This window comes from Acomys minous (genome assembly GCF_964271855.1).
Source record: "Acomys minous genome assembly, chromosome: 14".
NCBI lineage: Eukaryota > Metazoa > Chordata > Mammalia > Rodentia > Muridae > Acomys > Acomys minous.
In genome coordinates, this window is record NC_140496.1 from 47,110,042 (window position 1) to 47,137,802 (window position 27,761).

The following is a 27,761-nucleotide window of genomic DNA, read 5'->3' on the forward strand; positions in this document are numbered from 1 at the left end:
TTCAGCGCCCCCTCCAATCCTCGTCTTATCTTTAAGTCCTTCCTCCTCATCTGGTACTTGCTCAGTGTTCCTGTACACCACAGGGCATATTCCTTGTCCCTTAGAAGTGATGTCTCCGGTGTGACCGTTCGTCACTGCAATTTCTATTCTAAAACGTTTTTGAGTGCCCCGTAAGCCAAAGTGCATTCTCATGGTAGCTTTGTGGTGTGTTTTGTTATAGGAATTTCCTAACCCTCCAGCAAAGTCCAGTGACCAAGCAATGGCAAGAGAAGCCGCTCTGTCTGGGCACCAGCGGTTCCTGTCGAGGATACTTCTCGGGCCACGTCTTGGGATTTGGAGAGGATGAATTAGGTACTCTCACCTTTGCCTCGTTAAGTTCTAGTTTCACTTCTTGCTTGGAAACCTTTGCTCCGCCCCATAGGGCAACTGGCCTCTTCCTCCACTCTGCGGAAACGCACCCACAGCAATGGCGACCTCCCACAGAGTCTCAAGATGGTCAAGTTATACCTTCCTAACCAGGAACCTTTTCCCAAGGGTCTTTATGCCTCGTTTATCTTCTAGAGGTATAAAAGTAATAACATAGAAAGAAATAAAGAGGCAGAAACAAGTGAAAACATTAGGTTCCGTGGCGGGGGTGGGGGGGTGGGGGCGAACCTTTTCATAGCGAATGATAGTTTTCACTGTGTAGGGTGATGACTCTTCCATTCTCTCTCTAAAGTCTTTCCCGTCTGTCGCGTCTCATTTTCAAAGAGCAGAATCTGAAGCTGGCTTACCCTCGTTATTACTTGCTTATTTATTTTGCCCATTTTGTGCCAGACAAAGTTGTACAGAATAATCTGAGGGGTAGAGAGCCTTGCCAGTAGAACAGAAATTATCTCGTTTGACCATCTAATGTGACAATATTTTTGACACGTTTACCAATGTATAGAGCCTATGTGTGTTGAAGACCTCATCACCAGAGTGCCATTGGGAAGTAGTGGCACCTTTAGCAGATGAATCTCAGGGGTTTTGGGGGGGGGGGCGGGGAGGGCAGGGGACAGGAATTAGCACTCTTTAAAAATAGACTTATTTTATATGTATGCTGTTTTCATGAACACCATGTGCATGCTTGGGGCCTGAGAAATTGAACCCAGGTCCTCTGCAAGAGCAGCAACTACCTTTAACCTCAGAGCCACCTCTCCAGCCCCAAACATGCTGCTCTTAAAGGGAGCATTGGAACCTTGTTTTCTCTGTATCTTTGCCTCCCGGCTACAGTGAGGGCTTCAGACCTTCTTGCCATACACTTCTGCCATGATGACTGACCATCCCAAGTACCGAGCCAGGCTGACACGTATTGCAATCCCTAAAACCATGAGCTAAAATAAAACTTTCTCCCTTAAAAAAAAATGCATCGAGCCCAATGAGCAAAGGGGAGTTGAAGTTGGACTGTGATTAATCGGAATGTGAAGTTGGGTACTGGGCCACTGTTTCAAATTACAGAGTTCAGTGTAGCTTTTGTGGTGTTTTCCTTAACTACACCCTAATAAACCATTAGGACTAGGATCCTTCAGCCTCAGAAACGAATTTTAAGGCACAAAAAGGGAAGGATGTGTTTTCCCGTCAGAATATTCTCTCTGTAATGAAAGCCCATGTTGATTTTCTTCATACACTAAATGGGAAAAGCAACAGAAATAGTTCCTCTTCATTCATTTAGATTAATAAAGGGCAACTCTCCCAAAAAACACACAGGACATGTTTGAGAGACACAGGATATAATAATTAGGAAGGACAGTTGTCTGCTCTTGTTCCAGAGGGAGAGCACTTTATATCTGAGTGGTTTTTTTCCTTGTATGTTCTTCTACCCCACTCAAGAGAATCAGAATGATGCTCTTTTCTTATTCATGAGCTCTGCAGTATAATGTAAATGTCATTGCTGACTTTAATGGGCGTCCATGGCAGAGTGCTTGGCTGGAATACAAGGCTCCGAGTTCGCTTCCAGGCATCACGATAAAGAGAGAGGAGGAGAGAAAACAGATAGAGAAGGAAGGAAGGAAAGAAGAGGGAAGAATGGGAAGAAAGTAGAGGGGATGAAAAACAAAGAAGGAAGGAAGGGAGAGGCGTGTCTGGGCCGCTTCCTGAGAAGGCAAGAAAACCCAGTTAAACAATCACCGAGTAAAAATAAAGACAGAACAGAGGCAGAGACAGGGATGCTGAGGCTGTGGTCAAAGTGAGGACCAGCGTATGCCTGAATAGGAATAGTCTGGGCATGGGGAAGAGGTGCCTGGGATGAAGGTACACTGGCGAGGTGGACTTATAGTGTGCTGTCCCAACCTGTCGGCATCAGGTCTTCCTGAGGATGCTTGGAAGTCCTTGAGACCTGCTTGGCTATGATGTCGTGCTATGATGTCGTGCTATGATGTCACGCTATGATGTCACGCTATGATGTCACGCTATGATGTCATGCTATGCATTGTTTCTCTTTCCACAGGAGAAGTTTACATTTTGTCGAGCAGTAAGAGTATGACTCAGACTCACAGTGGAAAACTCTACAAGATTGTGGACCCCAAAAGGTAACATTTTCTTTCCTCTTGAGTATGCTCAGTATCCATCCTCCAGATGCGTTTGTTCCCTTGGAGGCGTTACGGCTCACGATGGGCTGGGGTGAACACTCTCCCCTTCCCAAGACAAAGGGCTGCACTGGACCCAGAAGGACTTGAAAGGACCATTTATAGCATTCTTGACCCCCACATGGACGGCAGCGGCTTCCGCTCTCGTGTCAGGAAAGCAATCAAACCTTTAATTTTGAGAAAATTGGAAATGTTCTAGGATATATTGTCCCCCCCTTTGTATGATTTTTGTTAGGCAAGCGAGATAAGTTGTTTTAACCGCTGGACATCTGACCCTCGTTTCCAGACCATGTGACACCTCACCACACTCATGGAGACTGCTTGACCAAGCCAACGGGAATGAACGCACTATTTTGTTACTTGCTTCTGCAAGAGGAAAACTTGTGTTTTGATGGGCTAGTAAATAAAAGGCTGCCATAAAAGCCTGAGGACATGAGTTCAGATCCCCAGAGCCCAATAAGTGTGGTACGGGCATGGTGGTAGCATACAACCCAATATCTGGGAGGCAAAGACAGGGGATGAACCAGCCAATCACGTGAGCTCCCAGGTCAGCAAGTGACCTTGTCTCAGTAAATAAACTAGAAGATGATCAAGGAAGATACTCAGTGTGAACACATGGCCTCCACTCACAGATGTGTGCACACACACCTACCCACCTACATGTTACCATGCATACACAGATATATGCTTACCAAACACACGCACACAGAGACATGTGTGTATGTATGTCACTCTGTCTGTCTGTCTGTCTGTGTTTTCTGCTGCTGTTCCCTCCCCATCCACCCATCTCAGTGTCGGCACACATTCAATCATTCTAAATCATCATTCATCAGTCATAATTTTCAAATGAGAGATGGACTGCCAGAAGCTGCTAAAATTTACACACTGCCAAGTGAGTGTTGGTCACATAGAATCTAATCATTTTTGTGGATACAACTCGTAAGTGACAAACTAACTAGTACTTTTTACCCACCCACACCATACTGCAAATTTCAAGCTGTCATTCTAGTGGTCAGAAAGGTTAGCCAAAGGCTATTGTTCAGTTCTTAAAACACTGCAAGTTGTCAATTTGTGCATCTTCCTGAAAAAGCCATGAGCTAGTAACTAGACAGACTATCTTTTTTTATGCCAAAACCACATTTATCCTCCTAAAAACATTGACAGGTTTGCATTGGTTACTACCTAACAAAGAGCAGGATCCATGAGAAGCAGGCTTTAGGCCCTGCTCACTGAGAGGCCAACCTCACTTCTTCACAGGAAGAGGCATGCTTGTAGCTACCAGTGTAGCTGTAGTGAGGTTCCCCCTCTTTCTGTGGAAAGCACTGTCCTCTCTGAGGAAAGCAGAGAAATGAAAGATTGTCAGAGACTCAGGAGAATGCAGTGGCTACATTACAAATACAACCCAAACTATCGTGAACTCCGAGTGTCCTAATGACCTGCCTTGAGGGGTTAGGGTTGCACCCAGACCTACGGCAATTAGTTTCAAAATGGTCACTGTTGCTCCATTATGTTGTCAAGATCGATCAGCTTTTAAAGTGTCCCCATAGTAGGGTAATGAATTCTGCCCCACCCCCAAATCTCTCTTGATCTGGGTTGTTTAGTCTGTTGGTGAGTAGAGGTGACTTTACACCTTCCATCTATTATTAGAATCTAATTATCGGGGTTGCCATGAGTGACCTTGGCTTTTGTGATCTTAGGGCCTTCTCTAGTAGGGTGGTCTCAGAGTGACATACCTGAAGGCCTGGCTTCTCATTACGGGGCCTGTTTCTGGTGATTCGTGTCATGTGTGGGGCCAGGGTTAAGATCTGTGTTTGCTTTGCAGAGGTAGGGGAAATCATAGAATTCCAAAGACCCATCCTCCTCCAGAGGCATATTCTAAATTAAGCTGAGTATAAGAAAGCCAATGTTTTCTTAACCGTGTGTTGGGAAGATCTTACCGTTTTGATGTGAATGCCAGCGATTACTATTTCAGTGTTTTCCCAAGAGGGTCTGTTTGTTGCCTTACACGAGCAGACACTTCTGCACTGGCAGGATTATTTGGGGCACACAAGTTAATTGCTAGCACAGGCATGCTCAAGAGGTCAAGGAGAAGTAGTTTTCTAAAACTGAAGAAAGAATATCATCACATTTCAAAATTCATATGCATGCATATATAGATATTCCTTGTTATTTTAAGAAAATCAAACTGTAATTGACTAGTTAAGTTCATTGTCTTCTGGTAGAGAAGCACCTAGACATGTTAGAATATTTCCAAAATAGCTTTCAGATGTCAATTGATTTAGAAGCCTGAAAGAGAAAAATACTAAATTATAATTTGTTATATTTCTATATAAGGTATCATAGAAGTTACGTATTCATCGTGATATTTATGCTACATTTTCCTACACACACAGAGTAAACTTAGAAATAAAATGTAGTAACTCTTAATCAAACTTAGCAAAAACACATGAGGTTCCAACATTGTCGCTCCAATCTAAGGACAGTTTGGTCTACGGCTGTAAACTGTGGAGCTATCTGCATATGTTTTAAATTATTTACTCTGGGACAACTCCCCCAGAAGAAGGCCTTTTAGAAAAAGTAAAGGTCAAATAAATAAATAAATAAATAAAAAATAAAAAGAAAAAGTAAAGGTCATTAAAATCTAATTAATTAACGTTTAAGTGAGTGTATAAAATGATGGTGTTTCCTGTGCGTTTTATAAGCACATACGTTTGTATGTTGCTTCTCTCGTTCACTACACTTCTTTCTTCCTCTTTCCCTCTTCCACTCACTGGTCATCATCTGCAATACAAATCTGAAAATGAAATATGGTCAGGTTTCCTAAGTTATTTAGGGAAAAGCCTTCCATGAGGAGATGGTCCAGGAATGAGTTTGTAATATGCCAAAACACTAAGCACATTTCAAGGACATGGGGAAGTTGCCTCCCAGGTCAGAATGGAACTGGCATCAAGCCAATGGCTCAGTCAAGTTTGGGTTCCCCCAAACCCTTTAGAACTCAGGTCAGTTTGCCTTGGCACCTGTCCTTGGAGGTGCCATCAGCTGACCTTTCAGGGGACAGGTGTCGATGTACTAGGCACGTGATTTGAACAGTGACTCTCCTGTCACTCAGGGGTGCTTACTCTCGAGTCTCTCTTGAAATTAAACAGCACACACGTTATCAGTGTCCTGTGTCCCTTCGTCTACCAGAAACCTATAGATTCATTGCCTCCTGCCTCTTGACTCCACAGGACTCGGAAGCGAGTTGAATGACATAATTGAAGCGCGATCTACTCTCTAGTTTTGTTGGACCTCATTCTTTGTGTTCCATATTTATTTTCAGGTGATTTCTCAACTTTTACATTTCTCTCCCTTCCAAAATTAGGACACAGCTGTCCATGGAGCTTGGCAAAGCTCTGAGTGCCCTCTGTCAGATAGTCAATGCACTCCTTACACACTTGCCCTTTACAGTGCTTTTCAGTATTAATTAAATGTGTAAGGGGTTGTGAGATGGCTCCGCAGGCAAAGGGACTTGAAGCACAACCCTGATACCTGAGTTCAAGTCCCACCTTATGAAGGTAGAAGGAGAGAACCCAGTTCACAAAATTGTTCTCTGACCTCCAAATTGGGGCTGTAGCTCAACCCCTCCACACACACACTCAAATGAATGGATGGATGGATGGATGGATGGATGGATGGATGAATCAGTGGATAAATGAATAAATTGTAAAACAATCAGGATCAAGTGCTCCCCAGTAGTGGTAGAAATGTTAAAGTTTTGACACAGCCATGTGACTTCAAGCTTTATCACTACAGAGCACAAGACTCTTTTGTTTGAGATGAACTCCAACCAAAATGCCTGTAGGCTTTGCCTGTGGGATGTTCTCAGGGTTAATTCTCCAGGAATGCGGAAAGCAAACCTCTTCCTCATTCTGTTCCCTTCCTCCTCTAAACCCATTCTTCCTGTATTTCAACACCTTGCTTAGCACTCCTCCAACCAAGGCACAGGGGCCCTTTCCTTTAAGAGGTCTATAAATTAACAATGCAAAATTCCAAGCTTGAGAGGTCACTCTACAGAAATGCTGTGTCCCCAAGCTCCCCTGAGACCAGTATCAAAACCCACCGCCTCTCCCCACTCCCATAAAGTGCCAGTTAGTGCTCTTGGTTTGATTTTCTTTAACTTCCTTCATCTTACTCCTCATGATGCAAGATGCTAAAATACTGGTTTGAAAAAAATTACTTCTTAAAGGCAAACCAGTCTTTATGTATGTGTGGGAGGGCACAGGCAGCCCTGTCACCCTGAAGAAACTCACACAGAGTAGAGTAACTCTTATCCGATAAGCCAGTAGAGTCCCAATTCATCAAAGTTTTATGCAAGTGGCCCCCTGAGTTGATAAATTCCCACAGTGCCTGTTGACCCAGCTGCCAAGTCCTCTTGCAGCAGGTGGTGTTTTCATGGCCACCCTGACGGTAACACAAACTGTTTAGCGGCTCCATTGACCTTGTAGCTATTAACAGGATGCAGGCTCCACAAGGGACTACTTCTCAAACAGCACAGAATCTCTTAATGCTGGGGGGTCATGAACAAGTATACGCCCTATAAAAACCCATCCAGCGTGGTCGGCTTGAACTCCAAAAGACAGGCCAGCATTTCCACATTTTTTGCTATTATTTTTACTCTGTATATCCCATAACCAAAAATGTGTGTACACTTATCTCTTGGCCTTTGTTTTTATTGCTGATAAGTTTCATTTCATGCACAGTTTTTGAAAAGTCCTTTTAGCTAATAAATCTTTCTTGGTTGCCACAGATCATCTGAAATTTTAAAGATGTTTTATTTATTTAAATAGGCAACATCAAAGTAAAAACTTCTAATGAATGACTGATCATAGGTACATAATCTGCTGTAATGACTTTGATAAAATTAGAGTTTCCCCATACTTTAGCAAGATTTGCACACATGTACATTTGTGTGTTTACAGGCACACATCACTAACCTGTATTGCAGAGAGCTTTTAACTTCCTCAACACAAAGCCTCACATAATCAATGAAAAACTAATGTGGCCAAGTTGTTTTAAATACTTTTTATTTTCTGCTTTTGAAAATAACTGTGCCTTTATTCAAGATGATGACAGATTTGTGTTTATAAAATATTAACCTAGTGCTGTTTCTGCCTCTCTTAAAACTTTCCCTGATTTTGTACACCAGCACAACAAATCTAAATTGTTTTCCCTAGACCTGGTAAGATATAATTAATTGATCAACAAGAATTGTAGATGTTTACATTGTACATTGTACAGCCCACCTCCAAGCCTTACCCTTGGGGGATTTGTTCCAAGAACGCCACAGGGTGTCTCAAATTACAGCCCCAGCCCTGTATGCAGTTTCCCCCAGTGCATCCCCATGATAAACCTTAAGCTATAAATTAGACACAGAGAAATTGATAGCAACGATTAATAGTGAAGTAGAAAAGTTGTTAACGATATGACATATTTTAACACATCACCAGTTCATTTCTGGAAGTTTCCAGAAATTGGTCCCAAAATTAACATATTTAGGCCACTATAAACAATAGCCACAGAAAACTGACCTTTGGTAATTATAAGTCATGCTGACTAGCCTACCCTTTAGCCCACATGCTGAATGTTTGTGGTGAGAGCACATATAAATATTTTATATGTATTTCTTATTTCCTATATATATGATATATAACCACAACATTTAAATGAACTTTGTATTTTATTCATTCATAGTCTTTCCTAGTCTATCAAATTTGAATGCTGAACCATTAGTCCCTATGACAATGAGGCATGAAATTTTGCCATGAAATTTTGATTGACTTGACACCTACACATGCCATTTATTTATGAATATATAAAATGGAGAATTAAATAATGACACAATTATACTTCAAAATTAGACTTATTTATTGTGAGTCCAAGACTCATACAGGCATTTTTAAAACTCATGTATCTTCTCTTCACCCATCGGCCCCCTCTGGCTCAGGGCTAAAATATGATAGTGTTAAATCCTCTGAATGCCTTACATTTTTATTTCCATTATGTTTTTATTTTTATTACATCATTATATGTCATCTGGCCAGCTTTATAAATATGATGATAGCAAGAGACACTTTTCCACGCACTCCAAAGTGACTGTGGGTCAAGAAGAAGGTTCTTAGGTCAGCCTCCTCCTTCGGGAGGTCAGGAAAAGAAGCAATAGAATTATTCCATCTGCTAAAACCTCCACTGAGTCAGGATTTTATAAACCAGGTATCTCTTGTCTTACAATAGGATGAACCTGAAATCTGCATATCTTGGGGGCGGGGGCATAAATTTAAGAATGAGCCTTTTTTTTGTGGACATAGTAGATGGATGTTGACTCTACTCACTCAGAAGAGCAGGGTTCATCACAGGGTTTCAGCACAAGCTGGCCGAAGATGTCTCATCTATTCATTCATGTGTTAAGTCATTAAATTAAGAGCAGTAAGTTAAAACCACCCAGAATCCCATTATCCTGAGACAGCCACTGCTAGCCTTTCTATTCACAAGAAGACCAACGATGTCTGTTATGAATAACCCACACTTCCCACTGTCCCTTTTCATCTCAAAGTATCCAAACCTTCACACCACTCCACAAAGCCAGCCAAAGTAGGTTTCTAGGAAAATGTCTTAACTTTCTGAAAATAATGCTTTGTATATTAAAGAATGTTGGGCAATTTTCTGTGATAGCCCCTGAGTGTTTTATTATTTGTTGTGTGCGGAGATGAGGAAATGTGCTTTTCTGATTCAAATTAAGCTTAAGGGCTCTGGGGTAGCTGTCAGCACATAAGCTCAATATATTCTTTATTGCAAACTCAAACACCCTGTTGGCTGCTTTTTCTGTTTTAAAAGTCACTTTTGACTCCATTCAATAGAGTTCAGAGTCCAGAGGCTTGTTTTTAAGTGATTGTTTAAAAGAACAAAACTATTCAAATGGTTCTAATTAGATTAAACACCAAACACACAATTTCCTAGCACAATGAAAATATGTATTAAATTAGTTAAACTATGCTGAATATGTATTCTCTGTTTCTGCTTAGCTGTCACCTAGGTGTCTAGCTAGGTCATATTTATGTGATCTTAAGATGATCTGTCTCAATTATGAGCCAGTAGCAATGAAGTTCAAGTGCACTGCCTTGTCCCTCTACCCTCGTCAGTCCTGTTTACTGAAAAGGAGGCTGTCTTCATAGCAACATCACGCCAAGGGAAACACTTGGCTTTGCCAAAGATCTTGGTCATACATACTTTGTCAAGCGTACTCCTGGGAAAAAATGAATTTAATTAAATACATTGACTATACCTCTTAAAAATAAATTTAACTATACCAAAAGTGAGAATTGTTAGACATTAAAAAATACAGCCTTTTTTTTTTTTTAGTTTTATGTTTATGACAGGAAGGTGTATCTATTTGTTCAGGTGGACTAGCACACACCTTTAACCCCAGAAGTAGGGAAAGAGAGGCAGGCCTGTCTCTATGCCTTTGAGGCCAGCTTAGTGTTCATAGTGAGTTCCAGGCCAGCCAGGGCTACATAGTGAGACCGTGTCTCTCGTGTATGTGTGTGTGTGTGTGTGTGTGTGTGTGTGTGTGTGTGTGTATGTGTGTGTGTGTATGTGTGTGTGTATGTGTGTGTGTATGTGTGTGTGTGTGTGTGTGTGTATGTATGTGTGTGTGTGTATGTGTGTGTGTATGTGTGTGTGTATGTGTGTGTGTGTATGTGTGTGTATGTGTGTGTGTATGTGTGTGTGTATGTGTGTGTATGTGTGTGTGTATGTGTGTGTGTATGCGTGTGTGTGTGTATATGTGTGTGTATGTGTGTGTGTGTGTTGTGTGTGTGTGTTGTTCCCTCCATAGTCATATATTTCCAATAACTCTACTCAATAGCAAAGAAAAAGACACACTTTCAAATGCCCATAATATATTAATTTCACTCAGATTTTATTAAGCATTTCCTATGGGCTACATATTCTTCTAGTCCCTTTTAAAAATGCATTTATTCACTTTATATCCTGATCAAATCCTTTCTCTCCTCTCCTCCCAGTCCCAACCCCCCTCCCACCTCTTTGCCCACTCCTCCCTCCCCTGTTCCTCAGAATTCCTCCCACCCCACCTCACCAAGTCTCATCAGGACTGAATGCATCCTCTTCCCCTTGTGGCCTAGTGAGGCAGCCCCTCCAAGGGGGAGTGATCAAAAAGCAGGCACCAGAGTCCATGTCAGAGACAGCCCCACCTCCCCTTCCTAGAGGACCCACATGAAGCAGGAGCTGCCCATCTGCTACATCTGCGTAGGGAGCCTAGGTCCAGCCCGTGCATGGTCCTTGGTTGGTGCCTTAGTCTCAGCAGGCCCCTCTGGGTCCTAGTTAGTTAGCTCTGTTGGTCTCCTTGTAGAGTTCCTGCCACCTCCTGGTCCTTCTATCCTTCCCCTCACTTTTCCACAAGTCTCTCTATGCTTTGCCCAGTGTTCGACTGTGAGTCTCGGTATCTGCTCCTATCTGCTGCTGGATAGAGCCTATCAGAGGACAGCTGTGCTAGGCTCCTGTCTGTGAGCATAGCAGAATGTCATTAATAGTGTCAGGGGCTGGCTCTCTCCCATGGCGTGGGTCTCAGGTTGGGTCAGGTATGGTTGGACGTTCCCTCAATATCTGCTCTATCTTTATCCCTGCCCATCTTGTAGGGAGGGTAAATTTGGGGTCTAAGTTTTTGTGGATGGGTTGATGCTTCCCTCCTTCCGCCAGAAGTTCCGTCTCATTAGAGGGTGTCCTCTGCAGTTTCCGTGACCCCTGCTACTAGGATCCTCAGCAAGGGTCACTTCCCTGTCCTCCCAGAAGCCTCCCTTTCTTAGATCTCTCGCTTATCATTATGAAATACAAAGAAGAGAGAAAATTTCTGTCATCACAGAGTTTATTTGAAAAGGGTACATTTAGTGTATATAGCATGTTCTGTTTACTAATAAGCTACAAGGCCACTGAGCAGAAACGCCATAAAATAAAAGTTTTATACAAGAAAGAAACAGGGTGAACTTTGGGCATTGAGCCGTAGCTTAGAAGACAAGGCTGGTACTTTGTGGGGGAACATTTTCCCTACCTTACCCCCACCACACTCACGTGCTCAGCAAGACTCCCTTGGGGAACATGTGGAAAATATAGTTGATGCTCTCTTGGTTGGAGTGAGCTTGGGCCGGGAATACCTGAGGGAGCTCTCACAAAGACTGACCGTGTCCAGTTTTAAGTAAGCAGTTCCACAAGTTTAAGGTTTAAGTCTCAGAATCCCAGCATTCCTTTCAGAACACGGTATTCTCAGCATAAAGACTTGTTGATGAGAGGAGATATACACATTCCTACACATCTTTAATATTTGAGATTTTAACACGTGATTTTGGATCATTGTAGAAATGGTCTGGGGCCAGGCCCCTAAATTTGATCACAGTTCCTGTTGACAGGAGAATAGAACCAGTCTTAAGAGAACAGACTGGGCAAATGGCGCACACCTTTAATCCCAGCACTCGGGAGGCAGAGCCAGGCAGACATCTCTGAGTTCAAGGCCAGCCTGGTCTACAGAGTGAGTTCCAAGACAGCCAGGGCTACACAGAGAAGCCCTGTCCAAAAGACAAAAACAAAACAAAAAATTCTCTTGGAGGCTTACTTCTTTGATTATTTAGAAAGCCTTGTCGTTTCTGTGGCTAAGCCTAGACTTTGGCAGCACATAACAGACTAACATTTGTCTACACTCTTTTCCAGAAGGTCCTTCTCACTGTATAGTTACACTGAGACCAGGAAAGGTAGGAACCCCAGAAGAAAAAACACTGCATACTTTTTCATAAACTTCATGAAGCCAGCTTGATCTCATTTGAATAACAGCATCAGAAAAGCAGAAGAATCATAAAAACCTTTGATGGCTTAGTTTTCTTTATAAATGACAACAATTATAGAACAATTAATACAAAATGTATGAAGTTTCACATTGCAAATGAGATATTTGCACTTGCTGTTATTAATATTCTCTTCATAATAGGAGCTACTTATTATATAATGATAAAAATTTTTTATTTTATATAATTCATAAAAATCTCTGTCCTATACGTGCCTTTCTTTGTACTAACAGTTTAAATTTCTATTTGGTAGCATAAATAATCACCCACACATGCATATAAAGATGCCTTTCAAGGAGAATGAAACGGAAAACAGCTATCTCAAAATGAATGTCAAGTGAGCTCTGTGTAGTGACCCACCACTATAATCCCAGTAGTTGAAAGGCCATAACAAGAGGATTTTCAGTTCAAATCCACTCCTGCTTACAAAACAAATGTGAGGCCAGCCTGAGCTACACAGTGAGACCCTTCCCTAAGAGGTGAGAGAGACAGAGATAGGGAGAACCTGCCCCAAAAGGAGAGGAGAGGAGAGGAGGGGAGAGGAGAGGGGAGGTCAGGGGAGAGGAGGGGAGGGGAGGGGAGGGGAGGGGAGAGGGGAGGGGAGGGGAGGAGAGGGAAGAGGGGAGGGGAGGAGAGGGGAGGGGAGGAGAGGGAAGAGGGGAGGGGAGGAGAGGGGAGGGGAGGGGAGGGGAGGGGAGGGGAGGGGAAGAGACAGGGATAGAGACAGAGAGACAGACAGAGATAGGGAGACCCTGACCTTAAAAGCATTTATGGATCTAGAGTGTGCCCTTCTAATTTTTAAATGACAATGTGAGGTTCAGTGAGTGAACGCAGTTGCAGACCAAGCCCAAGCCTGAGTTCCATCCCCAGAATCCACAGAAAGGTGACAGGAGAAAACTGATTCCCCGGGGCTGATGTCTAATCACAAAGGAACCATGGCACATGCATGCACACACATATGCACACACATGAACATACACACACATGCACACACACAGGAATACATTCACACATATACACATGCAGGCACACACATGCACACACACATACTCAAACACATACAACAAAATAAAACTTTAAAATTATTTAAAATTACAGTTTCTAGACATTCTGGCTACCAAATGCAAAAGAGCCATATTATTTTGATATTTTTATGGAGAATTTTGACAGCAATAAAGTTTCGGGCTATTTCATATTATCAACGTATTTTTCTGTTATTCTAAAGTTGGGAATTGACTGTGTCACTTAAGAAAAATCTCTTTTGAAAGTCACAGGCATTCTTTGTAAGCTGTAAGACCACTAAATTCTATCCCATACTGATTTTCAACTTACATGCAATGTTAACTCTTGTTTTTCGGCTGTAGGCCTTTAATGCCTGAGGAATGCAGAGTTCCGGTTCAACCTGCCCAGACCCTGACCTCGGAGTGCTCCCGGCTCTGTCGGAATGGCTACTACACCCCCACAGGCAAATGCTGCTGCAGTCCTGGCTGGGAAGGGCACTTCTGCAGAATTGGTTAGTATTTCTGTTATCACCCAGAAGACTGAACATGATCCTGGGGCCCTTGAGAAGTTAGCACCACCTGTTCTTGAATCATCTAGCGTGCCAGTGGCTAGCGCTTTGCAGTGCCTCTTTCTGAAGTTACGAATGGAACCTTTCCCATCTTTGTGTAGGTCGTTCACATTTCTAAATTAATCAGAAGTATAAAAGATTCTTCCAAAAAAGAAAAACAGCACATCACAGCCCTGAGTTTGGCATATTCACACCAGCCTAAGACTTAGTGTTCTCGAAACCCCTGGCCTAAGTGCTAGCAGTGTCCAGACACCCCATGAATGCCCTCTGTAGCATCACTGCTTGCACTTTGCTATGGTACCCTAGAAACAGGGCCCCTGGGTGGGTGTTGTCCCTAAGCCAGAGCGGAAATGCAATTATCCAGACACGCATTGCAAGGTCTTCCTATTCCGCTCTGCTCCCTTGTGACCCATGACGAAGGTATGTAGCTTCAGAGAGAAGAGAGAGAGAGATTTGTTTAGATTATTCTAACCCTTTGTGTGGGATGTCCTTAACTTTGTGCCTTGTGAAATTCTAATTGGTGTGAAGTTTTTTTTTTTTAAAGAATACATTAAGGCTGTGTCTAAAATGTAATTTCAACAACAAGTGTGCATGAACTACTCAGAAGCAATTTTGATCTCTCCTGTTCTGCACATTAAAGTAGACGCAGCCAATGGAAACCAAGACTCCAAATTATATTTAATATTGTTCCGGGGCAATCTTTTTTTTTATTCTTAAGATGTATTTGTTTCAAACTATATTATAATCATGACTTGTCCAGCTTACATATTACCTAATAAAAACAGCCAACACTTGAGGATCATATAGACAGTACATATGTTAAGCTTAAATTGCTGATATCTGACTGGGACTAGAGCTACAAGTGCAGGTGAGAAACTCATAACTATGACCCAGCAGAACCTAGGTGGTGGTTCAGACAAGCACACAGACTCTACTGACCAATCCAAGTCCCTTTGGTCAGTGGAGCCCAAAGTTAAGAATCAATGTACAAATGTAATAATAATAGTGATACTATCCCTCTACCCCTTCCGGTGATCGACACTGTGTATTCCTCTTGACTCCCCGTTTCCTTCATATAGCATCCATTCTGTTAGGCTCTTTGCACTTTCCCTAACCTCTAGGTCCCCCTCAAACACATATCGGTTAAACAGTTCTTTCCCGAGCGCCTTCTCCAGACAGCGTGCTCAAACTGAGGCTCAACAAACTAAGTGCTCATGTGCTGTCCAGTTTCCTAATAGATATTAACCACAATCAGGGAAACATCCTTTGCTTAACTTGTTCTGTTTCAACAAAATCTTCTGGAGCAAAATTTTCCCCTGATTAAATTAAAATTTTTTAATAAATAAGAAAAAAAATCTGGGATGTCTTCGATGAGATTACATTTATACACCCAGGTGGTTCAAGCATCTTCCAAAAATGTGAAAGAGAAAATGCTTTTGCTTTTCTTTATTTTTTTCTTATAATTTCTTTTCCATGGGTCAGTGCGACAAACATGAGTTTTGAGTACTATATCTGAAAAAAACACAAAAATGAGCCTGATTCCTTACAGCGTAAGAGAATGCAATCAAAAGATTTGACTGTGTCTGTGGTGGCTCCATCCCAAACTCGTGAATAGGTGACAACTAATGAATATACCAAATATCATGTCTCCGTATCACTTTAGCAGTAAACCTTTACATTCTTTTCCTATATGGTACTAGTAAAAATGATTCACTAAAGACAGTCTATGCTGCAACGTGGCATAGAGAGCATTGCTCAGAACATCCTCTGACAGCCTCTCGTACTCGCCCCAGGATGCGATTTCAGGCATAATCAGAGCTCAATGTGGTCGGTGAACCCCCTAAAAGCATAGAGAAGTAGGGACCCCAGAGAGACCAGATGCTGGATATTTCACGCCACTCCTGTCCCAAACTGACTTTATTTCAGTCGGGTGTCCCACTGGAACTGCTCTAGCTGGTAGCCCCCTTCTCGGGGCCAGCCTCTTCTTCTCGGGGCCAGCCTCTCCCCTATGAGGTCCTCCCCTGACAGAATGGAACTGGCCATTGGTTGAAATGCCTCAGGGAGCAGGAGTTGAAAGGACTGACATCATAGTGTTAGAGTCAGTTCTGCAAATCACTGAGATAGTTTCTTGTGAGCTCTGCTTCTCAAGGCGCTGGCATCTCGTGTTTAGCTCCGTCCCTGGCCCTAAAAGCAAAACAAACAAACAAAACCTCTTGTGCCTAAAAACTGTCTTTCCCATTTGTATATTCCTCTGCCCAATCCTCTCCTTGCTATCTCCCACTTCCACCTTCTTTTCCTACCTTCCCTTGTTCATCAAATGTTTGGTCTCGTGCCTGGCATGGCTTCTGACGTCAAGATTAAGAACAGCACGTTGCTTTCTTTCTTTCTTTCTTGCAGCCAAATGTGAGCCACCATGCCGTCACGGAGGTGTCTGTGTCCGACCGAACAAGTGCCTCTGTAAAAAAGGCTATCTCGGTCCTCAGTGTGAGCAAGTGGACCGAAGCATGCGCAGAGTAACCAGGGCAGGTATTCTTGACCAGATCATTGATATGACGTCTTATTTGCTGGATCTCACAAGTTACATTGTATAGTGTCCGGGACCGTTTGAATATTTCCTTCCGGTGGGCATTTATTTTGATCTTTATCATTAAAGAGAGAGACTGTCCTCCTGCTACACACTCCTGTGATTTCATTTTCTTTTAGTAATTTAAAAAGCAGTTTCCAGAAATGTGCAGATCTCAGTGCGTATGTGGGCATGTTTTTTCACATGTACGTGCGTGTCCACACCTGCACTCACAGCCCCTAAACTCGAGGTTGTATAACAGATTCTTCTTCTTCTTCTTCTTCTTTTTTTTTTTTTTTAATATCTACTTAATGGTGTGGAGTACTTTATACAGAAGTTCCACCACAAATTGAGCACAGAATTTTTATGGCATCAGAAGATATTCTTTTACTTCCAGGGGAATTTCTGCCTGCAATTACTAAGATCGACCTTCATAGGGCTTTGAAATGTTATTGTGCAATGTGGTAGAGATATTTTTATATTAAAGGTCTATAATAAGAGAGCATGTTTCCAAACTCCTTGGTGAATCTCTGGACAAGCAGCTTGATGTAAGGTTGTAATCTCCGCTTCTGTTGATGGATCTGATTACAGAATGTTACACACTCACCTCCTTATTTGACAGAGCAGCCTGGTTCCTTCAGCTTAATCTCAAGATGGCTTTCCAACGTTTATGATTAAATCGGAATAACCTATTTGAAAAAGAAATCTTCCTGAACGGACTGTTTCTATTGTATATTTTGTGTAACAATGGGCACTGAGTTTTTGTCACATATTTATTTTTTTATTTTATTTTTATAATAGAGACATCACCTAGATGAAACACCTTTGCCATGTAATTCCATTTTCACCAGCTTAATTGGAAAGAAGGGGCGTGAGAAAACAAGCAGCCTCTAGCGTGCTGTGGCTCTAAGCTAGCAGTGAGTACTTGTGCCAATATTGTAGTCAGTCCTGTCGGATGAATAAGGCAAGAAAACAGCCAGTCCTCATAAAACCCCAGTGTTGCATAAAATCCCACCATAGCAAGACTGCCAGAGTCTGTGGGATTAGCAGGTTACAGTGTGCGCTCTGAACCCACCCTCCCTGGGGAAGAGATCACTCTTTCACAGCCAATCCCAGCTGGGTATAAGCTGCCACACGTACAGAGCCTTAAGATCTTCATCCTTGGCAAATCTGACTTCCAGTGCCCATGCTCCTTCAGGACTCTGGGCCATACCCTTTGATTCTTTCCTCAGTAAATTTTCTGCAAATGTTCTGTTCAGATTGTCTTAAAAGAGATGGTGAGCACTAAGTTTAAACGACAAGTCTGACAGGCATTTTTTTTCTTACTGATTTCCCATCTGCCATCTCTCTGTGTTTGGATGTTAACAAAGTATAAGGGTTTTAGTACTACTGACGTGTAGCCGGGATAAGCACATACCCTCTACCATGGCATCCATTGCTCTGGAATCCAGACTGTAGAATCAGACAGGTCCTCAGCACTGGCTGACACTGCATGCACCCTTAGGAAAATAAGCCTTAAATCACGAAACAACAACAATAATCTCCTAGCTAGTGTTCCTGTGTTGTTCTAAAGTGAGAGAGTTGCAAGTTAAGCACAGTGTGCACTTTGAAGGACTCCACACTGTAGAACAATTTTGTTGGATCCACCGCTCACACCTCCCATGTATGATCGCTTGGGTTCCGGTGACGTCATCCCAAATGGGAGGGGGCTGGGAGATCTTGGTGCTTAAACAACAATAGCCTGTATTAAAAAGTGCACGCATAATTTTGCACAACTTAGATTCAATTGACAGTCTATTCACAGAAGCCTTGGGAGTAAATGAGCATGGAGACCAGGTTGCCCTCTGACCCCAGAAAAGGGGCGGTCCCTTCTAGTCTCCCCAACACTTCATTGGCCCAACACTGTGACAAATCTTGCGATGAACCATGCACTAACCTGCCTCTCTGTAGGTTAATGGCAACCTTTTGTCTCTGTGGCTTTCTCTCCATAGTCCTCTTACTGAATTCCATCACAGAAAGTCTTACAATTTTTTTTTAAGGAAAAACTGCCCTGTAAGTGGACCTTACTCTCAAGTCATCCCTTATTCAACGTGGGTGACACTGGCCGACTGTGAACTTGTCATGAAGGAGCCAGCTGTCTAAATCTGTCAAATTGTACAGTTTTATTACACATTCTCCCATTCAGAGTTTGAGCAAAAACAATAAGGATGCCCACAGAAAGTCAGGAAAAAAAAATCCCCAAACCCAAGTGCTTGTCTTTATATCTTTAAAAGAGAAGGTATTCCATTGCTGGAAGTTCTTCAAGGCTAAGCTGGGCAGACCCAAAGCTGTTCCGCATAGCCCTTTCTCAAGTGAAAAAGGGTCCAAGTGACATGGAGAAACACTAGGTTCCCCAGATGATATTGCCTTTTCTGCAATCAGCTGTTAAAATGAACGACCAAGTTCCCTTTAAAGAATTTTGGCCCATGGATATTTAACCCAACCAAAGAAAGTCACAAGAATCCTTCCTTTCTGTCCTTAGGAGAAAGGTTGGTAGCAATGACTAGTGGGTGACTGTGTGTTTTAGACTATGTGACCAACCCCTAAATTGTCTTTGACCTATTCCTTGAAGTCAAGTTTTAAATAGATGGCTGGGGAATTATTGTAAATGACCTGTGAGAGACAGATAGGAATTGGTTTAAAAAAAATGAGTTGAGAAAAGTTAAGAGTTAATGACATTTAATTATTTAAAAGTCAAAATGTACCCATCTAACAAAGTACACAGTCTAAAATGGAAAAATTGATGCCATTACATATATGACAAAGAAGAAATAAATAGTTATTATTGTCCCTTGCACATTCTAGACCTTAAGCTTTGGTTAGCAGCTGAATATGAAATAACCTACCTACCAGCATCATTACACATAAAGCAACAACTGAATTGGCACATCACTAAAGAGAAAAGGAGGGGCAGTTAAGAAAGTTCAGTGCTTCAGTCCATACCTTTTCATCTTAGAATTTTTCTTAAGGTGTTTATAAAATGTTTTACAAGCTTTACTCAGAAGAGCCTACCATTTAACTGGTCAGTTTCGTGAAGGATACACAAAGACACCTGTACATGTCTATAAAACCCAGCTAGAAAACTATTTCCTTATCATTTTTATGGCCTGAGCAGTCACGGCTTCCTTGTTTATTGTTGGGGGAAATATTATAGAATAACATGCTTTTTTGTTTAAAGTCCATTTGTTTCTGACTTGTTTTGATATCTGACCCGCAAGGTATACAACAGATCTACTCAGGGTGATGAATGAGGTCGGACACTGAACCTGAGGTCTTTCAACGTACACACCAGCCCACGAGGGTCTGAGTTCTTCTTCTGTCTCTTGGCACATGAAGGGAACCCAGTGTAAGTCTCTAAGTGGAGGAAGTATATCAGTGATTTTGTGGTGTGTCAGCTTGCTTTCTGAGCATCTGTCTAGACCACTACGTAAGGATCTACACCCCTCCCCCACCCTTCTCTACACTTCCACCCGCATCTCTCCCCCTTGTCTCTTTTTTGAATCTCTTCTTCCTCCACTCTTCTGCATTTTATGTTGGCTTTTTCTAAACAGACACATCCCGTGTGCCCGTGAGGGAGCTGTCCTGGACTAGATGCCTATACATTTTGTTGGGTTTCCTCCCCTTTGTTTTTTCTTCTGGAGTCGCACCAACTCAAATTCAGTAACGTTAAGAAGAGTAGAGAAATGCCTTGCCAGGCCGGCCTGTAAGAGTCCACTGAAAGAAATGACAAAAAGCACGCACAGCCACCAGTGTAGGTGACCCATGTCAGTCTTCTAGCAAAGCCACAGGGAAGGGAAGGACAGTCACCCTAATAGAGAGCTTGAGATGACAGGGGGGATGGCCCTAGCCAGTTCCCACCAAACAGTAAGCATCTCTACAAAGTCCACTTTGAAGAAAACTATCCCAAAGCCATGTGGAAGGAAACCAGTGTCTTTATGATGACCTCAGGTACACCTTTCCCTGCTGTGAGGTCTGTCCTTCCAGAGAACGCAACCCAAAGTTCTGTCCCCAGAAAATGAGCACACATACCCATATTCCCTGTGGCAATGGGTGGCAGTTTCTGGGAATGTCAATAAATTCCCACCAGAAAGCTCCTCTTTGCAGAATTGAAGCATGTGTGTGCTCTCTGACTCTCTCTGTCACACCTGCACAGACCGGCCAACACATCCGATCATTAACATGACATGAAATAAGACAGGAAGCCCAGGAAGAGAAGAAATTAGATGTTGAAAACAGGTTCTTAGAATTTGTCTCAACCAAGGTCTACCTGTCTTCCTCGTCACCGTCTCCTCTGGGTAACTCCTAGGAGAGTGCACAGGGCTCATGCAAGCAGGCAGGGGTGTTAGCTGTTCGACTCCCAATCACAGTGATGTCTTCGAGCAGCTTTGCGGGGGATTTGGTCATTTATGAGATTGGCCATTTCTTACATTCTATTGAATATGAAGCTAAAACCCACCCACAATTTACCTTGCTTTCCCATACAATTTATTTAGGGCATGTATCAGCCAGTTGAAAAGATGCTATTGAATAATAGAATCTTTAAGCCAGTTTTTTTAAAGCCTTGTGCCTAAAACTTCTCGTTTGTTTTTGTCAGTCAACAGAAAAAAAAATCAATCTGCTACTGGTTCAGCATTCTTTGTGGAGTAATCTCTCATGAATATCACCAAGTAATATATCATTGGTTATTCAGGGTTTTCCTTTTTGAATACATATTCTTTATAGATTCAAATTCATATATCCATATATTAGCAAGTAAACATCTCATATACAGTATATTATCTAAGTTGGCTATCAACTTTTAAGTAAAAAAAAATTACATTTTATTACCTAATATATGTTATAGAGAAAAAAATGAAACAGACAGTGATGGGAAATTCATAGTGGCCAAATATATCAGTTTTTTTCTTCACAGCTAGAAATTCAGTCTTGAACATTTCTCTCTGTGCTGAAAAATAACTAGCCAGTAGTTTCCATTCACATGAATGAGGTATAATTAGGCTTGGTATGGTCTATGCCAGAGTAAACAGTGCATGTTTCTTTACTCCACAATCTTAAAATCTGAGGCACGACTTCCTTGGGATGAACTAAAAATCCATGTTCAGATGGTTCATTTCATAGCATTATTTTTGAGAAGCTAACCTAACAGCCTTCTGAGATATCAGATAGCCCCCATATCTTAGTCTGGTCAGAGGATGTGGAAAGACGTGAGTGTCCCTGAGAACTGTGATACACCAAGATGAATAATCCTGAGTAGTATGGAATTTTGGAAACTGGATTCCTTAGGACGTGCTACAACAGACTACTGTTTAAAACAAATCCATCTAATTGCAATGAAAAAAAAGTTATTGAGTCATGACCATAAGCACGAAGGAATTCTAGTAGGGAAATCTTGCATCTCCTTTGGATTGATCTGTAATTGGCTCGTTCGGTGCTAAGGAGCAGGTTTGTGTTCTGTTCTTCTCACCTATTTTGATGTTCCTCATTGTCCATTTCATTCAGGCTGCTGAAAATCAAAGCAATCTGTCTACGATCTTATAGGAAATTTCAGAGCCAATCCATCCTTGGGTTTCTGTTAATACATTAATCAGAGGCAGAAGGCAGGAGGAACAGTTACTCAACCCAGAGGCAAGTTTAAAGGATCAGAATTAGTATAGGAACTACTTGTGATTTCTAGAATGTTCCAAAAAGTTAATGTGCAGAGCTACTGGCCCACATGATCCCCATGAGCTTGAAGAAATCTAGGTCACTTAAGTAAGTTTGCAAAAAACATGCAGTTTTTTCCTCGATTGATCTTCTATTACTCAGCCACCTATCTATTCATTAATGCAATAGAAATGCTGAAGTGCCTCACATCATTTCACACTATAGAGAGGCGAGGGCATCTGTGAGGACAGCACGGTACGCTCACTGGGATGGTTTAACATGTTTGAAGCAAAAAAGGATTTCACATCCAACTAGCTCCAGTTTAGCTCAGTTTTAGACTCCAGCACTTGTAAGTACAGGTGGCCTCAAGTACATCTGTGTGTTATCTGTACATGTGCACACACCCATGTATATATATATATGTATCTATCTGTACAAACACTACATATGTATACACACTATCTATGTAATATATAATATATGTATAATGCATATAAAGTCTAACAAGTGTATTTGTGTTATTTTTAAAATAGAACAATTGTATCTTGAAGTGGTAAATGCAGAGAACTGGTTTTATTGTTGATCTGTGGATTTAATGATTTTTAGGTGAAAGGATGTTTTAAGTGTATAATTTCTTTTCTTAATTTAATATATTTATGTAAATGCATGCCTGAAATTTGATTAGATTGGCTGTGTTTTGTGTTTTAACATGATCAAATGTATTAAACTTTATCTTATGGCCTCGTGCTGTGTGCCCTTTCAAAATTTGTCTTTATTTTAATTTTTTTTTTAAAATTTCTACTAAATTTAAAGACTGGTTTTAGAAACACTATTTTTGCAATAGTCTATGCTCAAGCTACTTCTAAATAGTATTGCCTTTTTGTCGTTATTCATGATATAATTTTAATATTTCCCACCCAAATTCTAGGCTAATGTCAGGGTTAGCTTGTTGTGCAGACATATAAGGCAACCATGGAGAGGCTTCATTGGTTTTCATTTGTTCTAAGTTGTAACTTTCAAGTAAAAGCCTTTGGTCAACTTAAAGCTAAGACATAATGAGTGTAGAAGAAAACTTTTGATACTGGGTACCACAGTGAAGAAAGATGCGTGTAGGGGCATGGGCAAGAGGGGAAGACAGATATCCCACAGCTCTGTGGCCTTGTTATTTGGATTTTATCTTAATTTAAGCAAAAGTCTGATCAGTAGCGCTAGAGAGAAGGCCCAGAGGCTAAGAACCCCTACTACTCTTTTTTTATTTTTTAAAAAATTAATTTATTCAAATTACATCTAAATTTTTATCCCCTTGCTTGTCTCCTCCTGTTCCTCCCTCTCTCTTTCACCCTATTCCCATCCCCTAGGTCTGTGACAGAAGGGGACCTCCTCCCCCACCATATGATCACAGCCTATCAAGTCTCATCTTGGTAGCCTTTCTATTCTTTCTCTGAGTGGCACCAGGCCTTACATGTAGAAAAATGCAAGTAGACTCATATTTATCACCATGCACAAAACTTACTACTTTTTCAAAGGATACAGAGTTGGTCCCCAGCATCCACCCAGATGCTCACAACCATCCTAACTCAAGTGCCACAGGCTCCAGTGCCCTCTCCTGGCCTCGACAGGCACTAAGCATACGTGGTGCATATACACACACCCAGTGGATAATCACACATAAGTGGCTTTAAAAGTCTAACCCGTGAGTGCGAACACACACTAGAAGAGCCGTCTGCTCCATCTCAGCCCACTATGCTCCTAAGTAAACACACTGCCTTCCTAAAAGGAAGAGAAAGCATCCCTAAAAGGGTGTTTCCAAGAGAACGAAATGTGTGGCAAGATTCACTCACAAGTGCAGAGCTTGGGTTGCTACCCAGGTTAGGCACAGTGACACCAGTAAAGCACTCTTCAGCTTGTTCTCACAGGGACCCAGGAAACACCAGAGACCTACCTCAGCCACTTCTCTTCCAGCTGCTCAAGCATCTCTCCCTGGCACATCCCACTGAGCATCCCTGACTCCTGCACGCATCTGCCACATTTCTAATGCCTGGCCGACCTAGAAGACTTACCCCACACACAAAGAAAATAAAAACGCTTATGCACAGCTGGCAATGGAAGCATTCTGGCTTTCACTGCTCTTCCCGGGTTCCTTCTCGGCTTCTTGCTTGGCCTCTCAGCTCTGACATCAAATCACCTCCCTAAGTTATGAACGTGTGAAGTTGCTTCCACGCCCATTTTTAAACTCTCAACTGATGCATACATTAGAGAGAGGCGAGGAGAGAGATGATGTGCCTCAATAGAACGGGGCCTGGCAGGGCAGCTAGGCAGGAAGTGCTTGTCCAGCCTGCACAAGGCCCTTCCTGGATCTCATCCCAGCAGCACAAAAAGATGAAAGTACAATAAAAAAAGACATGATGACATGCCCTCTGGGACATCACAACAGCCTGCTTCTTGGACCCCAGTATGAGCACAGTAAAATTAAGTTAGGAAAATATGGAAACTGTACAATTTCCAAAACCCCCACCGTGGGCAGAGGGTTCAGCAGCCATCACGGAGGCAGTGCAGAGGTCATATTTGTAATGCAGCCATCAGCTGTCAGCTTTCCCTGGGCATCACAGTCAGTGTGGCAGAGATGTCTGTCTCTTGCCTGTTTACACTTGTGCTGTAAGAGAGGAAAAAAAGGATGCTGGGCCTGGGGAGTTGGCTCAGCAGCAACCTTCCTGCTGTGCAAACAGCACCTACATGTAAAGCCAGGACATGACTATCCATCCCTGTGACCTACCAGTAGAGGAGGCTGAAGCAGGCTGAGCTCGTGAGCTAGTCAGCCAGCCTAGCTGAAATGGTGAGTACCGGGTGCAGGGAGAGACCCTGTTTCACAAAAATAAGGTGGGGAGTGGCAGAAGATACCTTCAAGTTAGCCTCTGGCTTCCACATTTGTATGTGTGTGTACACACACACACACACTCATTCATATATGCATGCACACACTCACTCATAAATACACACACATATTCACACACACTCGCTCATACATACACACACTTTCTCAGACTCACACCCCACCCCACCCCCACCCTACACACACAAGGACATTTGAAGCTGATGTCCTATTTCCTGGGGAATACAATTTAAAATACCAGCCACAAGTATCTCGTTTAAAATTTACTTTTTTTTTTTTTTTTGAGACAGGCTTTCTTTTTGTAGCCTTGACTATCCTGGATTCACTTTGTAGACCAAGCTGGCCTTGAACTCACAGCGATCCGCCTGCCTCTGCCTCCCGAGTGCTGGGATTAAGGAGTGCACCACCACCGACTGGCTTGAAATTTTACCTTTTATTCCATTTAGCACTCCAAAGAGGGGTCTTTAGAGATTAAATTGTACCATCCTTCAAAGGAATGAAAGGATTTTCTAAAAAGGCAAACACTTTAGATGATTTTGAATGTTTTGGTAATTTGATTTATAGTTTGTTCCTATGCACTATTTTTTTTTTATAATTGACAGATTTTAAGAGGGAAGGGAACAAGAGCAGGGAAAGAAAGGCTGGGCTGGCAGTTACTGTGAGGGCCACTCCTTTGGGGACTGCGCCAGCGTCAGAAGCTGCTTGAACTCAGTCTCGTAATTTAATAAGGTGCTGTCAGATCTCCTTGATGTACAGCCTCGTAATTAAAACTCCTTGATACAAAATCCATGTGCTGCATGCAAAGCAACGTAGCTTATCATAGACACTGTGCTCCATGATCTATAGCTACCAAATGCCACACGCGCCAGGTGGGACGGCAGGGACCTGGCATAAGGCTATGAGATGCAGATTTACCTGGTTGGTGTGCATATACCTCTCACTACACCTGGGAACCAGTTTCCTTCTGAGAAAGAAAGAAAGAAAGAAAGAAAAGAAAGGAGGGAGGGAGGAAAGGAAGGAAGGAAGGAAGGAAGGAAGGAAGGAAGGAAGGAAGGAAATTGGGTTCCTTCCAAGCTAGGCAGAGAAGGTAGGTCAGTAGGGAAGGTGCCAACTGCTCAAGCACAAGAACCTGAGTTCGAATCCCCAGCACCACACAAGAGCTCAACACAGTAGGACGTGCTTATGACGCCAGTGGGGGCCACTTGACTGAGGCCAGCAAATCAAAACAAAATGGGCCACAGGTTCAGTGACACCTGTGTGTGTGTGTGTGTGTGTGTGTGTGTGTGTGTGTGTGTGTGTGTGTAGTGTGTATATGTGTACACGTGTGCCTGTCTGTGTGTAATTAAACCTTCTATTTAATACATTGCAAAACTAAAAAGAAATATATGAAACAAATTTAAACGTTCATTTTGTACAAGTCAATGCACATCTAGTGTGTCAGCATACACTCAGTACAAAAACTGTTAATAAAACTTCTTGCACTTGTACAGTAAACAGCTCCTTGAAAACAATGGCGCAATCTACATTTACAGCCCAATCTCAATTCAGACACAAAAATCTTCATCAGAAACCCTTGATTGGGAATACCTGATTAGGAAACTTGTCATTGAAAAATAGCCACACATAGGCACGTTGCTCCAGCCATGCCCAAGAGTTTTCTAACCATAGAATCAACTGTTTCTTTTCATATTAAACTATTGGAAATGAGGTCATTTACATATTCCGTTTAGGGTCAGAAAAGCCTCATTCCCAGTGTTTAGTCGCCGTGGGTGGCTAACGGTTTCCAAATAGGACAGCACAGCTCTAGAGCTGTTCTCAACCCTCCCAAGGCTGTGACCCTTTAGTATAGTTCCGTGGTGTGGTGAACCCCCTTAATAAAATGATTTTCATTGCCAGTTCATAACTGTAATTCTGATGCTATTACAAATCATAATGTAAATACCTGTGTTTCTGATGGTCTTAGGTGACCCCTGTGAAAAGATCTTTTACACCCAGGGGGTCCAGAGCCTGGCAGACACATGTCTCTGGTTTCCTGCCTCCCAATAAAAGACTATTAAAAATACCCACGATTCAAATTTAATTCTTCACTCTTCCTTTGTTTGACAGAGTCATGGTTGCTTCTTCTATTTTGTCTGCCCCAGAAGGGTTCAGAGAGAAATAAAAAGTGCATATTGAAAGGTCACAGTTCAGACTCACATTAAAGACAGACCTGGTCTGATCCATGTTCCATTATTTCTTGTCCGTTCTTGGATGTGTGACCATAAACATATTAGTTGGCCTCCCTAAACTCCCATTTTTTTCATCCTAAACTAGAGTCAAAATAAACAGTGGCCAAAAGATACAATACATCAATTCGTGCGAGAAGCCCAGTATAGTGTTTGTACGTAGTTCATGCTAAATCCATGCTAGTGGTTATGGTAAGTAGAGCACATTTAACTTGCCTGACCAAATTTACGTTGCCCATCTTCAAGAGGGTATTGCTTTTCCCTGGAGGGGGCTTACCCACTTGTCTGTATAGCCCAATATCTCCCTCTAGTGCCAAAACCCTTGAACAGCAGGCATCTCT

General features: G+C 42.2%; 1 protein-coding gene across 1 annotated transcript in view; it reads left to right on the forward strand.

The window, feature by feature from the left end:
* HHIP (hedgehog interacting protein) overlaps positions 1-23,057 on the forward strand; it is a 96,928-nt gene extending 73,871 nt beyond the window's left edge. Inside the window, exons 10-13 of the mRNA XM_084757914.1 lie at positions 221-351; positions 2,468-2,549; positions 13,855-14,003; positions 16,458-23,057. Of these exons, the coding sequence (XP_084614040.1) occupies positions 221-351; positions 2,468-2,549; positions 13,855-14,003; positions 16,458-16,651 (556 nt within the window). The 3' untranslated portion in view covers positions 16,652-23,057. The remainder of the gene's footprint in view (positions 1-220; positions 352-2,467; positions 2,550-13,854; positions 14,004-16,457) is intronic.
* Positions 23,058-27,761: the final 4,704 nt, after the last annotated feature.